General features: G+C 37.1%; 1 protein-coding gene across 3 annotated transcripts in view; it reads left to right on the forward strand.

Moving 5' to 3' along the window:
• LOC127661729 (cortactin-binding protein 2-like) overlaps positions 1 to 17042 on the forward strand; it is a 66509-nt gene that overhangs the window by 21946 nt on the left and 27521 nt on the right. For all 3 annotated transcript variants that reach the window (XM_052152576.1, XM_052152577.1, XM_052152578.1), the window contains exon 3: positions 15095 to 15319. In XM_052152576.1, coding sequence (XP_052008536.1) covers positions 15095 to 15319 — 225 coding nt within the window. The remainder of the gene's footprint in view (positions 1 to 15094; positions 15320 to 17042) is intronic.

Below are 17042 nucleotides of genomic sequence, written 5' to 3' on the forward strand. Positions count from 1 at the left end.
GCCTTTATTATCGCATATGGGGAGTGCCTTCTTACACGACCTAGTTGAAACCTCTCTCCAATAATGCCAATATCCTAATATTGGCTATGGTGTTTCAGGGCTCCAGACTGCGACCAAAAATAATTGATTGTGACAAAAATTTTAAATCTAGTCGCCATTGGTGACAGTCAGGTTGTGTTTTGGCGGCATGAGGGGGACCTATACAATATTATTCAGGTCCTTTTAATGTTGTGGCTGATCGGTGTTTATACAGCTCTGGAAAAAATTAAAGAGACTGAAGAGATTTCTTAATTGTTTCCAGAGCTGTATATATGAGAGCCAGCTTTTGACACTTAGGAGAATTGAGGGACTCCTACACAACTATTACACAAGGTGCAAACATTAATTGTGTTCAAGAAGGAAACGCACTACTATATGCATACTATGCTTTATGTAAATTTCTGCTTATGTAGATTCTGAAGGGCAGTACTAAATACAAATAATATTTGATCTCTTATATTTGTATAAATTATGAAAGGGGTGTGAACATTGATGAGACAAAGGGGGAATGCAAACTTGCGTATCTTCTCAACTATATATACTGTTTATTAAACCTCTGATTAATGGGTTATCAGCTGTCTTTTCTTCTTATCTTGTTTCTGAACAACAATCTTAATGGAGCATTATATGATTTAATGACTAAAACAACCATTTGGCTCCTTAATGTTTCAGTTAAGGAGCCAATGGCTCCCAAGTATTTCAGTACAGGCTTGAGCCTGCCTGTTTTGGCGCATAGGAAAAAACAGGACAGTATAGACTCTTCACGACAAACAGTGAGAGACTTAGCTTTAGGTTATCCAGCACAGTCAGGCTGTTGTTGATGTGTATACCCTCTGGGGCTGGTTTGTAATTCCCCCTGTACTGTCTGAAGAGATATAAACTTTGATGTTCTAAAATTAGGCTAAGCCAATATCCTGTAGCATACAATTTGCTGTCCAAAGTATTAATTGGTAAGTGTCCTTGCTTACCATTTAAACTGAAATAGCATTTATAGTTGAAGACAGAAGTTTACATTCAACTTAGCGAAATACATTTGTAAAAATAAATTCACAATTCCTGACATTTAATTGTAGAAAGCATTCCCTGTCTTAGGTCAGTTAGGATCTCTTCATTATTTTAAGAATGTGAAATATCAGAATAATAGTAGAGCGAATTATTTATTTCAGCTTTTATAACTTTCTTCACATTCTCAGTGGGTCAGAAGTTTACATACTCTTTGTTAGTATTTGGGAGCATTGCCTTTAAATTGTTTAACTTGGGTCAAACATTTTGGGTAGACTTCCACAAGCTTCTCACAATAAGTTGCTGGAATTTTGAACCATTCCTCCAGACAGAACTGGATGTCAGTTTTGTAGGCCTCCTTGCTCACACACGCTTTTTTCAGTTTTGCCCACAAATTTTCGATCGGATTGAGGTCAGGGCTTTGTTATGGCCACTCCAATACCTTGACTTTGTTGTCCTTAAGCCATTTTGCCACAACTTTGGAGGTATGCTTGGGGTCATTGTCCATTTGGAAGACCCATTTGCGACCAAGCTTTAATTTCCTGGCTGATGTCTTGAGATGTTGCTTCAGTATATCCACATAATTTTCCTTCCATATGATTCCATCTATTTTGTGAAGTGCTCCAGTCCCTCCTGCAGCAAAGCACCCCCACAGCATGATGCTGCCACCCCATGCTTCATGTTTGGGATGTGATCTTCGTCTTGTAAGCCTCACCCTTTTTCCTCCACACATAATAATGGTCATTACAGCCAAAAAGTGTAATTTTTGTTTCATCAGACCAGAGGACATTTCTCCAAAAAGTAAGATATTTGTCCCCATGGCACTTGCATACTGTAGCCTGTCTTTTTTATGGCGGTTTTGGAGCATTGGCTTCTTCCTTGCTGAGGAGCCTTTCAGGTTATGTCGATATAGGACTAATTTTACTGTGGATATAGATACTTGTCTACCTGTTTCCTCCAGCATCTTCACTATGTCCTTTGCTGTTGTTCTGGGATTGATTTGCACTTTTCGCACCAAACTACATTCATCTCTAGGAGACAGAATGCATCTCCTTCCTGAGCGGTATGATGGCTGCTGGGTCCCATGGTGTTTATAATTGCATACGATTGTTTGTACAGATGAATGTTGTACCTTCAGGTGTTTGAAAATGGCTCTCAAGGATGAACCAGACTTGTGGAGGTCCACAATAATTTTTTTTTCTGAGGTTGTTACTGATTTCTTTTGATTTTCCCATGATGTCAAGCATAGAGTCACTGAGTTTGAAGGTAGGCCTTAAAATGCATTCTCCAGTACACCTCCAAATGTTGCCAATTAGCCTATCAGAAGCTAATTGCCTAAAGGCTTGACATAATTTTCTGGAATTTTCCAAGCTGCTTAAAGGCACAGTTAACTTATTGTATGTAAACTTCAACTAGTCAATTAAAAGTGAACCAATATGTCTCTAAACCATTGTTGGAAAAATTACTCATGTCATGCACTAAACTACTTGCCAAAAATATAGTTTGCTAATATGAAATCTGTGGAGTGGTTTAATGACTTCTCTCTACTATTATTCTGACATTTCACGTTCTTAAAATAAAGTAGTGATCCTAACTGACCTAAGACAGGGAAGGTTTTCTACTATTAAATGGCAGGAAATGTGAAAAACTAACTATAAATGTATTTGGATAAGGTGTATGTAAACTTTTGACTTCAACTGTACTTGTCCACTGCCAGCCTCCTTCCCCACTTCAGATATTCCTGTCTATATATTTAATCAAAGTCTGTGTTGTTTTCAGATTGGTTGTCATTACATTTCTTGACAACTTAAGTTCTCCTCTCCAAAGTAGTCCAGAAATAAATTATGATGATTTCTAATGTGTAACAGCCTCTATTTATTCTTGAGTTCTTGTGCTGTTTGTGTTAGATTATTTACTATCACGTCAGAATGTGGCACATACTTGCACTACCCTTAAGACTACACTAAGTACATTCTTAAAATAAATGAGTTGCTACTGCTAAACCACCCTGAATGCAAAAGTCATACTCCACTTTTTCCTAAATAGTCTTCTTGGTTTGCTGGACTGGTCCTAGGAGAAAGATGTATATGTATATATATATATCTATATATATATATATATATATATATATATATATATATATATATAGTAGGCTAATATAGTATTTGTAATATATAATCCTTGATCCATTGGCTATCTGACATCAACTAACACATTTATAAACAAAATAGCCTTTCATTTTGCACTTGGATAAACTGCTTGAGAAAAACAAATGCTGTAACTCAAAATGGAGCTACCTCTTCATACACACCTGTAATGTAGTGTAGTACAGAGAGAATATCCTCAGTGTCATTTGAAGCATACCATACTTTATTCTGGCTTTCGTGAGTTCGTACCTCTTATCTACTGGAAGTAACATGTATGCACCGGTCAAGTTTAAGCACAGATACTACATTTTTTCTATGTGGTTGCATACTGAATGGTTATGTATAGAGACATACTCCTATAAGACAGTTACAGCTGTTTTTCTTTAAGAAAAGTTAATTTTAGAGCAAAGCTTCCAAAAGACTTTGCTTGTGTGAATCTGTCAAGTTTTGCATAGGCTACAGGTTTTGCATGTTTATTGGATTTTCATAGATTTTCAACAGACCGTTGAGCTCTGCACAGAAATGTAGTTCATTTGAGAGGGTCATTAAAATAGGCCACAAGCATCATTAGAGAGCCATGACCAATTTTAGCATTCCAGCAGTGCCTGTCGATCTAGAGGCGGAAATACATTGAAACCCTCTCAAGTTCTGTTTTAGTGACTTGGTGGGAGAAAGCCCCACCATTCCCTTATCCAACCCCCAACCAAAACAAACCCTCATATGTTCAGCTGTGTTGAATAATTAAAGGATGTATGTCTTTCTTATATAATGATTTAGCTATAAATAGTTCAAGTGATTGCTCATAAGAGGGGGACGTATCTGTTGTGGAGGATGGGTCTTTAAAATAAATAGGCTGGTGCCTAGCTCCGATACCAGTTTAGCCTTTCATATTCTAGGACCACTGTCGCAATGCAGAGAAGAATTCTGTACAGATTTACAGTGCCGTAAGATGCGGTGTTGCCCATGAATGCATAGTGAATTCCACTGTAAATAATAAATCTGAACTAGGTTTTTTCTCAGCCAATCAGCAGATTGTCTGGTTTATGTGTGGTATGCAGCAGTGGCATGTGGTTTAATCAACCTAAGTGCATCTGGTAAGGAAGTTAATGTATGGTTTGTTTTGTGTGAAAACCCCAATGTATGCTTAACTGTCACTTGTCAATATAGCACACAGGGATTACTTTGCTTTCCCCTTTTCTATTGTAACTCGATGGGTGGTTGGTGCTGAACATAATACCTGCTTTTCGAAGAATTTTAAAAATTCTGTAGAATACTTTGTGTTTTGCTTTTCTCTGTGAAAATGCCAGTGAGCCACTGCTGTGACCTATTTATGTAATAACTCCTTGAGGGGCTGAACTCAAATGATGTTGCTTCTATATTGACAGGAAGGAAAATTCAGAGTTGGCTGTGATTCATTGCCTCACATTGTACACTCACTGTAAGGAAAATGCCCTGAGTGGTACACATTTACATAAACATAACATTATGTGTGTGTTGGTTTATTTAACTAAAGTTTGTGAAAAAATTTGTCCCCAGAAATTAGCTAATTATGACAAAAGCTTAATCTTGAAAATATCCTCATTTGGAAAACCAAAATAAATAATAATTAAAAAATAAATATATATATATATATACTTGAGCAGAAAGGGAAAAAGCATTGACCATTTATTTGCTGAAACTTCACTTGGTGCAGAACAATCTGGAATAAAATGAAACAATGCAACAGTCCCCTCTATGCAGCCTGAACTTGTTCAGATTGCTGAATCTTTGTGACAACTGTGCTAAACAGTAGCAGTTCTAGCTTGTTTGGTGCCCTGGGCGAAACCCGCTTCAACACGCCCCCAAAGTCGTTGACCCCGTAAGATGACGCCTTAAATCTGCCACTGCTGCTAAAAACAATCTAGATGCAGTGCAAAGAATGAAACAGAGTTTCAACATGCATTTTTGAATGTTCTTTTTACTTTGACATGGTGTTTAAAATGTGCCGGTCCTGCGCAAGATGCTGAAAAAAAAGCGAGACACACTACAAATGTCAAAGACATTTGTCTAGCATGTGTTTACATAGGACAATAATGGGAAAACAGAACAGATGTGTGCAAAAGCATGTTCAGTGTGAACTAGTGTTGCAACAGTTTGAGATTTACCCAGTACGATAACGTATCAGAATATATCACGGTATATGGTATTACACCATTATTATTATTAGTTACAATGACCCTTAAAGGAGTGAAAACAGACATTTTTGTTTTTTGGTTGAACAAAAGCTTTATTATAAATGAAACTTGAAACAATTATTTTATGGAAGTTTGTGTAAAAAAAAAAAAAAAAAAAAATTCTCCCTTTTGAAAATAAATAGAATAAATAAGAACGCTAACAGAATTATAATAAATAACCGAATTATAAACATGAAAAAAATAGTCATGTAACTATAACATGTTATATAACTAAAGCATGTTAGCATAGCATGTTAAATTAACTACTAAATAAAAAATAACATCAGCTGTGAGAGCTTTTGAAGTAATGTCCTATGATTATGAATTATTATTATATACTGTAGTTGCATGACAGTGCAGCCAGACTGCTCCTGTCTGTACCTTTAACTCAGTGGTTCTCAGCTGGTTTTGCTTCAGGACAGATTTTACATTGGAAATCAAGTGGCGACCCACCATAGTAAAAACATAACCTGTATTTAATGTATCCTGGGTTGCATTTCCTTTCATGTTGCATAGATTTGTTCATGAATTTCAAGAACAAGGACATGCATCAAGGTACATTATTTTTGTTGTTGACGTCAACAACAAAAGCAACTGGAAGTTTTCTCTCCCCCTTTTAAAAATTTAAGAGCATATTTACTTATATGAGCCCATTATTTTCCCGTTTATTTCCTTATTTCAAACATAATTCAGTCTTAAATAATAGTAATAATAATAACAACAAATTATAGTTGTTATGAAAAAAATAAATACTAGCTGAAACACATCTTGAAAAATACCACCGTTGATATAAAATGAGGTCTAATAGATTCTACCTTTTTAGATTATTTCATATGAAATTATAACATTTTGTCAAAATATAACAGTTACTTTTACTCATGTAAAATCGGGAAACAGTTTTGTTAAGGTGATGATGTATAATAAAAAAAAATGTGCGCATAATACAGTGTTGGTCTTTTCCTCCTCAGTGCTGTTAGGCTGCTTTCTGTTTGATGGGTTTGACTTGACTTCCTATTTAATGCTTTAAACTAGAAAAGTCTCACTAGAATTTAAATTGGTTGCATAAGATTGAGGGAAGCCCAGTTGTTGCGTGCTCGTATCAGAGAGCAGAGCAGATCATTAGCTCGAGCTGGTTCCATTACACTCGTGCGAAAGTGCAGATGAGAAGCCTGAAGTTGTTTGCGAGATTATCATTAAATCTACCTTTGCAGTCCTAAATAGGCGATCACTTGGGCGGCCGCCAAAATATCTTCAAAGGGAGAACCATGACATTGTTCTTTCCCTACTGTCCACGAAATGCCAGTCCGAATAGACCTGCCACCCACCAGTTGAGAAACACTGCTTTACCTCGCTTCTCTCTGACGTTTTCTCTGCTGCATGTGCAAGTCTGACGGGCTAGCCCCACGCATATCAAATGAGCACAAAGAGATGGTTTTAACACAACAGATTTCTCAAAATAAAATCTTTTGTTGTTTCAAATAATGGATATAAAACAAGTTTAAGATATTTCCATAGCTATTATTTCTTAAAATAAAGGTTATCTCATGCAATTTGCATAACAGCGACACATCTAGTGGGACCAAGGCTGGAAACGGGGGTGGTGGAGTTCACGGAGTGAATTTTGTGAGGGAATGATGTTCCCGTTCCAACTGGCTAAATGTGTTAGGGGAATAAAGGATTTGTATCTTTTTTACACTTAAAAAGTCTACAAAAGCTTTGCGGGTTCTGCACATAAATGTGTCTTCTGCATCTGTGCTTGCGCAATGTTGACTATGTGAGTGGCCAGAAGCCCAGAACACATTCACACAACAGATCGACAAATGCACGTAATAATCCAAGGGCAACTGATCCACACATGCTAGCAACGGATGCACACACGCTCAATTTAAGAATCCAGGCACCAGAAGAATGCACAAATATATGGTTTTCTTTGCACACAACACAATCCACAAGTACAGGTGAAACTCGAAAAATTAGAATATCGTGCAAAAGTTCATTAATTTCAGTAATTCAACTTAAAAGGTGAAACTAATATATTATATAGACTCATTACAAGCAAAGTAAGATATTTCAAGCCTTTATTTGATATAATTTTGATGATTATGGCTTACAGCTTATGAAAACCCCAAATTCAGAATCTCAGAAAATTAGAATATTACATGAAATCAATAAAAAAAGGATTTTAAATACAGAAATGTCGGCCCTCTGAAAAGTATAATCATGCATATGTACTCAGTACTTGGTTTGGGCCCCTTTTGCATTAATTACTGCCTCAATGCGGCGTGGCATGGATGCTATCAGCCTGTGGCACTGCTGAGGTGTTATGGAAGACCAAGATGCTTCAATAGCGGCCTTCAGCTCTTCTGCATTGTTTGGTCTCATGTCTCTCATCTTTCTCTTGGCAATGCCCCATAGATTCTCTATGGGGTTCAGGTCAGGCGAGTTTGCTGGCCAATCAAGCACAGTAATACCATGGTCATTGAACCAGGTTTTGGTACTTTTGGCAGTGTGGGCAGGTGCCAAGTCCTGCTGGAAAATGAAGTCAGCATCTCCATAAAGCTTGTCTGCTGAAGGAAGCATGAAGTGCTCTAAAATGTCCCGGTAGACGGCTGCGTTGACTCTGGACTTAATAAAGCACAGTGGACCAACACCAGCTGATGACATGGCTCCCCAAACCAACACAGACTGTGGAAACTGCACACTGGACTTCAAGCATCTTGGATTGTGTGCCTCTCCATTCTTCCTCCAGACTCTGGGTCCTTGGTTTCCAAATGAGATGCAAAATTTGCTCTCATCAGAAAAGAGGACTTTGGACCACTGAGCAACAGACCAGTTCTTTTTTTCTTTAGCCCAGGTAAGACGTTTGACATTTGAAGCCCATGTCCAGGACCCGTCTGTGTGTGGTGGCTCTTGATGCAGTAACTCCAGCCTCAGTCCACTCCTTGTGAAGCTCCCCACACATTTGAATGGCCTTTTCCTGACAATCCTCTCCAGGCTACGGTCATCCCTGCTGCTTGTGCACCTTTTTCTTCCACACTTTTCCCTTCCACTTAACTTTCTATTAATGTGCTTTGATACAGCACTTTGAGAACATCCAACTTCTTTTGCAAATACCTTTTGAGGCTTTCCCTCCTTGTGGAGGGTGTCAATGATGGTTTTCTGCACAACTGTCAGGTCAGCAGTCTTCCCCATGATTGTGAATTTAAGTGCTTACTTACAATAAAGAGGACAAAATCATCTTTAAAAAAATAGATTAAGTTTCAGTAAATTCAGTAAAAATTCTCTGCAAACAAACTAAACTATTTTAATCAAGAGTTGTTGTCTTGTTTTTCATTGTTTCCCACAGATTCTCTAAAAGCAAATCAAAATATCTTATATGTTGCTTCTCAGGTAAATGTATCTTGTTTTATGTAGGCTGTTTTTAGATAATGAAAATAATGTATTCAATATTCTCCAATAACAATATTTTCTTCGGCAGTATAGCTACTAATGTAAATGTACATTGTTTTAAAGGAGTTTTAATCAAGCCAAAAAAAACTATAAAAAGACTGGTCAAAAACTTTGTTGCAAGTGTTCTTGGATGAACAGAAGGTTTGAAGAGTGCATCATTTATTTGAAAAGAAATGGTGAATTGTAACATTATAAATGCCTTTTTTTTGTTTTTTTTTTGTTTTTCAATTATTTTCAATAAATGTATCGCATCCTCAATGATCAAAGTCCTGTATGCAGGTTTTGCATTCATTGTGGGGAGCAAATGTCCCCACAAAAAGAGTAAAACCTGAAATAACCTCTGTTGTGGGTACTAGGTAACATTTTGTGAGGAAAATGGCTTAATAATCATACAAATTTCTTTGAAGGTTAGGGTAATATCAGTAGCTCAGTTTGAAAAACAATAGAAGTCAATGGAAAGTCCCCACCATGAAAGAAAATCGTGCATGTGTGTGTGCGCGTGTGTGTGCGCGTGTGTGCGTGTGTGTGTGTGTGTGCGCGTTCAAACCAGGTCAAATACATTTTTATATGCTTCCATATGACGTCAGTGTGCTGTCAGCTAGAAGCATTATTTTGCTTGAACAGTCATGAGAATATTGTTTCTGTGATGTCCTCAGAGGGAAGTTGATCACATTTAGGATGTACAAAAAAGAAAGCAGAAACCAGCCTAATATGCTGGTACAAGCACAGATTTGGGGACACCGTAGTTCTAACGGGTCTGGTGATCCTGATCAGGGCTCGAGATTGTGGCTTGTATGAAAGGATGGATAACAGATGGTGGTTGGTGTTGGGAGTTTTCAGAGGGGGGTGGGATGGTCTGTAGGGACTCTATTGCTGCTTGATTTCCCAGATTCTTCTTTCCAAATTCTCCACTTTAGGGCCCTGTGGACCCCATCCTTTCCCTTTACCCTCTTCCCATTCTGGATACAAACCTCTTTAACCTCTATTTTTCTACCAAAAAAACAAGGCTCCTTGCCATATGACATCCCGCCTGATCATCAACATGGCGGCATTTAATCTGTGCCAGAAAACAGCCATGATGATGTGTGACTCAAAGAGATGGCAATGATTGAAATGAGCATTCTGAGAAGTCTTTTGTTGGTGAGGCCTTAAAAGAAAGGTATCACCATCTATACTTATAGTGTTTCACACTAATGTGATTGTCACGAACTGAATTCTGATGATCAAAGACGAAATCAAAGACTTAATCTCCTCTCAGAATCGCTCTTCCCCTTCATTAGCCTCATGCCTTTAGATCTTGCATTTGGGTTAAGAGACAGGAGCTGCATTAGTCCTTGGCCCACAAAGCCAGATTTGTGTCGATCTAATTGAAAGGCCCCTTGTGAGAGTCTTTGGACACACTCACACTCAAACAGCAGTGGCACAGGAAAAGCATTTTCTCCAACACAAAAGCCTTACTCATTGGTTAACCCTTTTGGGGTTTGTGGTGATGTGCTTCCATAGAGACTAACTTTATTACTTGTAGTGCCCTCAATCTGGCCCAGTTCAATGTAGAACTTTGCCTTGGCCTGACATTTAGAGGACGTCACTCATTAAATCAGCCGTAAAGAGTAATGGCCAATGAGAGTGCCCCAAAAATATGATAAAGTGCTATTTGATTCTTTGGCAATGATAAAATAGAGTGCAACTGTTTGGTTTAAAATGTAAATATCCCATTCATTTTCACCATAGATAAATTAATTTTCAACAATGCCATATAAACCTTTCAAGGTAGACCTTATCATAATTTCAGAGATGAGAAGTGATGATGTATGCTTTTATATAAGTCACAAATCAGAATAATTGTACCGGTAATGTAGATATTTCAAAGTCCTCATGCTGTATATCTGCACATGTCTAGATATTTTTAAATAAAACTATATATTACATATTGTTTTAAATATACAGTATAGCTAATGACTTTAAAGTAAATCGTTTTCTATTTGTCACCATTTCTGATTTAGTAAGATTCCAATAATAGTTTATTAACTTATATAAACAATAATAATATATAATAAAAACATTTTAAAATCACTTTGTAGAAAATGAATGTTGCAATCCTAAATATCATGGGGGAAAATACATTTAAATAATACAATATATAATAAAAATGTATATTGCCCTCTGTCTCACTTTGTTTCCCACCAGTTCAGTCATCCCCTGTCTCTCCTCAAACTTCCTTTTGTCTTCCCTCTCCTTCTGCTCATTTTCAGTGTCACTTTGCCTTTGGCAGTGTTCTCTGAACCCCTCACTCAGTCAGTGTGTGCCTGTAAAGGTTAATGCTAATAATACCAGAGATCAGCCTGAACTTCAGCAGGATTCTGGTGGGCTTCACAGGTCCGGTGCAATTTAAGCTCAATACCTGGCAGAATGCGTCGGAGGTTTCAACAAGGTATCTTGTCTTCGTTAAAGGGGACATATGGAGAACAGGATTTGCTCTTTTTCAAATAAACTTGTTTAATATACTATGTAAACATACTCTGATGTTCATAAACGCAAAGCTCTCTCTTCAATCCACCCGGACCATTTATGGAGACTAAGCTGCAAGAATGACTCAATTATTCATAATTAATTATTAATCTAAATTAATTTAAAAAAAATTATCTTGATGTCTGTTGCACATTAATTAATGCATTTTAAAGTTCGTTCACAGTTGCTTGCGTGTTCAAGTGAGAACTTGCATTGTTTAGCGCAAAAGACAATGCACACATTTTCATTTTTGGGTAAACTATTCCTTTAAATCAATCAGTTTATACAACAAAAACATGGCCTCATTTTAAGTTCAGAAGCATTGTGATTTGAATGCTGGTGTGTAGTACTTCGTAAAGATATTGATTTTTATGATGCTTCACGATTTAATTTGTCTGCGAATCATTTTATCAATCTTTACGCACAACACTCTTCAATGTGAATAAATCACACACATATTTGACAATTCACTCATCAGTGTTTGACTAGTATAGTGGCAATAATGTTCTGCATCGAGAACTTTCGCTGCGTGTTTTAACTCGTTTTGTTTATCCAAAGAGGAGACCACACTTGGTCCAATTGTCATTGAAATTTTGTATATATGCTATTTGTCTTAACAGCCTCACTGGTTGTTGCCGGTATTCTTAAAGAAACAATACCGATTAAGAACATGTTCTTCATATCAATATGCAGTAAATACTTATAATAATAATAATAATAATAATAAGCAATACAATATGTGCATTTACAAGGCATTTATTGATGGAATACACTGAAAAGCTAAAATGTTACCAATATAATGAAAAACTAATGAAAAATATATTTTGAAAATATATAACAAAATATATTTTTTAATTGTACCTAGATTATAATTAACATATGAATCGATATTGAATTGACTCAAAATCAAATCTAGAGCTTGTGAATTAGAATCAAATCAGGAAATCTGTATACTACCAGTTCTTATCTAGCCATTAACATTCTGTGTTGATTTAGGGCTAGTTTCCCCTACCTTAGTTCTGCCTGTAACTTTTAATTAAATCGGAATGTTGATCTGAATGTTGACCATCTTGACTTTTGATACCACAAAAGTGTGTTGCATGTGTCTCCTGACCCCATTGATGGACCGATAAAGTAGTACATAAGGAGGAGGGACTGCATGGCCCCAGCGATTACAGAAGAGATTTGTGAAAGGATAGAGCCAGATGGCTGAGAATCTCAAAGCCCTCCATTCTCTATCTGCCATTACACACAGACATTTCTCCTGCCTCCAGACTGCCATCTCTTTAGATCTCACTGTTGTCCTCTCTCGCTCCCTGTCTCTCCCTCGAACCCCTCCTCCCTTAGTCTGAGTAACAGGAGTATGTTTTAAATTTGAAAATCTCTTTCAGCTGTGCCCATGCAGTGCTTGCTATATTATTTAGACAATAACCATGAGGATGGTTAAGAAGACAAATCATTCCATTTTGAGAAAATTATGAGATTATGGTGTGGACCTGAATCCGTGTGACATCACACTTTGGTTGGTTTAAGCAAATTGCATCCACTTGAGAGGGTGATCCAAGTCCGCTTGAAGACCAAACAAACAAACCAAGTTTTAAAACATCCTTAAAAAGAAAATTCTGTCCTACCTTTCTTCCATGTAAAACAAAATTAGACGAATATTTGGGAATGACAGCCTCAGTTCCCATTTAATTTCATTGTATGGTAAAAAGCAGCATCAACATTATTCAAAATGTAGCCTTTTGTGTTCCACGGAAGAAATGAATGTATACAACTTTGGAACATCATGAGGGTGAGTAAATGATGACAGAATTTCCATTTGTTTTGGGGTTACTGTCCCTTTAAAATTTTGCATTAGACAATGGCATGCTTTGATTTGAATCTGCCTCTAAATTCTCATCCAGTTTTCTTTTGTATCCCACTTGCATGGCAGACTGCACTCATAATGAAATAAGCCTGGTCACATTTTAGTCCAGCACTGATCATTTGTTCTTGTTAAGTGGACTGAGAGCAGCTCACTCAGAGAACTTTTAAACCCTTGAAAGCTATGATACACAGCAGAAGTAAACCGATCCTGAAGCCCACTGTGAGAGTCATCAATCTCAGGGTTTGTACATCTACAGGGTTGATTATTGCCTTCTTTGGTGAGGCAGTAGCAGAAAGAGGCCAACAGCCTCTGGGATGCTTTGTGCTGTTAGCACTGTTCCTCCCGCCTCAGTACACAGGCTGCTCCAAATAAGTGCACCATATAGAGTGTAAATTTGTGGATTATCTCTGCCATTTGATCTGCATGCTCATTTCATAGCATTGCTGAAGCATAGCACTGTAGATCAGCCCAGATGCTTGTACTGGTTTTGTGAGGATGGTCTCGCTTATGTTCTTGGAATTGTTTTACTGCGTCTGTGTCTAACAGTATTTTTCTAACATAATTTTTTGATCAAGATGATTGTAGCATGCAGGGGTGCAGAAGGGGCACATTATGAACATTAGTAGGATTAATGCTTACTGCTTCCATGTTCGTTTAGTTTGTTTAGAAATGCTCATCTTTTAAATGTCCAGCTATATTTCTTTGCAACATGGCCAAGCAAAATGAAACCCTTAAAAATTGAATGAAAATATAATGACTGGTGGAAAGAAAAACCTTGTCCACAATGGCACAGTTGATATGGACTTGCAGTCTTGTGGCCTTTATTTCTTTATTTGCACTCAAAAGGGTGCTCACAAGAGCCTCCTTTGCAGTCTCGGTGCTCCATTCAGCTGAGCCTGCATCAGTGCAAGCTCCTAGCCCGACTACCCATATATATATGTATATATATGTATATGTACATATATATATATAGTGTGTGTGTGTGTGTGTGTGTGTGTGTGTGTGTGTGTGTGTGTGTGTGTGTGTGTGTGTGTGTGTGTCTATTGCTTTATTATCAGTGAGTTGCTTGGAATTACTTTAATTCTTGGATATTTGTTTTTATTTAAAGTGTGTTGCTTATCTATTAATGCCATGACTTTTAACATTATAATTCGTAAAACTATATGTATTTGAAAAACAATGTTTAACAGTGCATTATCTGATTGGAGTCTTGAATTCTGTCACAAATGCATGTTCTTACAACTCATGCACCCTCATAGACTAGATTTCTAAAAGATGTTATTATGGTTCCTTCTCCCTTGCGTCTGTGTATTTCCTTGTAGTGAATAAAATATCACTATTCTGTGTTGATGTGCATCAAGGAAAACACCCCGTTTGTATCTTGTTGGTTGCCATTAGCAAAGTTGACCCTGCTGAGATGACCAGCTAGTTTTGACATGGTCTAAGTAAACACCGGGCTTAATTACCTCCCCTGGAGAAGTGCTAACCTGCTCTCAGTGTGAGCATGTATGCTTCGTGTAACATGTCAGGGTGTATTCAAAAGTCTGTGATTGTTGGCACATATGAGGTACAAGAATACGAACGCTTTTTATTACGTTTCACCTTAATTAATATTACACAATTGTCTGTGCACTGATAAGTGCCCAAACTTGAACAGTTTCCACTGGGCATTAAGTCAGCAAGATATTTCTTCTCACCCACCACTTACAAGCATCATGTTATTTCATTTTGATTTGCCAGCATCCAACAGGTCTCACGTTGCCATCATAATGATGCTTTGATTTGTATTTACTCTTGACCTGTAGAAGTTTTTGTTTCTAAGTGATCTATTGTATTTATCTTTTCCCCCATTCTTTTCTTTGCAGGCTCGAAGGAAAGAAGTATTCCTGCAGGAGCGGTATGGGCAGTTCACTCTTACGGACCCGTTCCTTGCCATGCAGAGGGACTTTGAGTCCGGAATGGAGACGAAGGACCATAGGCCTGTCAGTGCAAGCCCTATCACAGTGCTAGAAGCTGTTATGGCCCACTGCCGCAAGATGCAGGAGAGAATGTCTGCCCAGCTTTCAGCTGCTGAAAGCAGACAGAAGAGGGTAGGACATTGATCTGTGTGTGTTTCATTGTCTTTGTTTGTTAAACAGGGGAATACTATGGGAATCATTTTTGTGTGTTTGGAGAGTTTTGAATTCCCTGCAGAAAAATCAGCTGAAACCATTCTGAGCTGTTTTTCTGGTTAAAGCTGGTCTAACTGGTTTCCCAGCCTGACTAAGCTGGTCTTCATCTGGTTTAGCTGGTCGGCCAACTGGTCTCCCAGCCTAACTATCTGATACTGTACCAAACACCTCTAAAACAAGCAAAACAGCATATTCTATCTGAAATAAGTCCTATGTTTCTGTATGATTATCTTGGCATGATTGATTAATGACAGAGGTTTGCTGACAGTTACTACAGTAGTTATTATCGCAATATTACTCTAAAATGCAATGTGTGCACTAGGGCTGAAACGATTAGTTGACATTATCAACAACGTCGACAAACATTTTAATTGCCAAATAGTCGTTTAATCTTATTAGTAGATCACCTAAAAAAACAAAACAAATAAGTAAATTCAGAAGCACTCTCGTTGTGGAATAAGCAGTGCCGGAGCTCTTTAAAGGAAACACACAGGCGTTACATCTTAAATGCAGTTATATTTAATTTTGCAGTTATAGCTTTATTAAAGTTCAAATAATACAGAAGCAGATACAAGATACTACAAACTCTGAAACTGTTATTTCTCTCCGCGGTCAGTTCCTCTTCTACGAGTTGCACAAATGTACCGATCTAAGGGGGAGAGATTACTTTAGCGGCTAACCGCAGAATATTTTTTTTTTATGAATATAATATTAAAAATGCAAATATTTTAAAATATCTAAAACTCTTTAAAAAAGATGCATTCACCTGAGAAGCAGCATATGAGATATTTAGACTTGCTTTTAGAGAATAGATCTTGAATATAAGTATATTTTGTCTTTACTGCACTCGCAGAAGTATCAACAAGTGAAAAAATACACTTGTATACAAAATACACTTCTATTTAAGATACCTTCTCTTAAAGCAAGTCTAAATATCTTATATGTTGCTTCTCAAGTAAATGTATTTTGTTTATAGACCATTTTAAATGGAAAACAAGAGAAAAAACTTGATAATGATAGGATTTTTTGCAGTGAACTTTAGTGAATTAAACTAAAAAAAAGTATTTTTTCCCCTTAAATTCAGTGAATGTCTTTTAGAGGTGTTTTTAGAAGATTATTTTTTCCTCTTCATTGATAGTAAGCACATTTAATCCAACCTTTTAAGTCGGGCCACAAGCTGAATAGTCTGTAAAGAGCTAATGATTAATATTTGCAATAATCTGCAAATAGTCAAATAATCGTTCTAATAATCGTTAGATTATTTGATAATTAAGCCTATTATCAAAAGCCCTAATGTGCACCGATGTTTGTCTTTGTGTGAATTTTGGTGGTATGTGTTGTAATGTATTTGGAAATGCCTACACCAACTTTGATACTGATCTGGCACAGGTGATGACAGGAAATCAAGACTTTTTATCCGAAGCCAAATCATTCAGATCCTCCTGGAATCATGTATGCATAGTACATACCAGAAACGCAGAGTAAGAAAGGGGTCCAAGACAAGGCGAGCAAAGACAAAATGCAAGAAGAAGAGTAGGTGTTGTAGGAGTAGAGAAATGGATGCTAATTTCTCATCCACTCTGCCAAACATACCCATATATCTATCTCATAATATAAGCAGCACTACAGAGAATATGAGCTA

Source organism: Xyrauchen texanus, chromosome 21 (genome assembly GCF_025860055.1).
Source record: "Xyrauchen texanus isolate HMW12.3.18 chromosome 21, RBS_HiC_50CHRs, whole genome shotgun sequence".
Lineage (NCBI taxonomy): Eukaryota > Metazoa > Chordata > Actinopteri > Cypriniformes > Catostomidae > Xyrauchen > Xyrauchen texanus.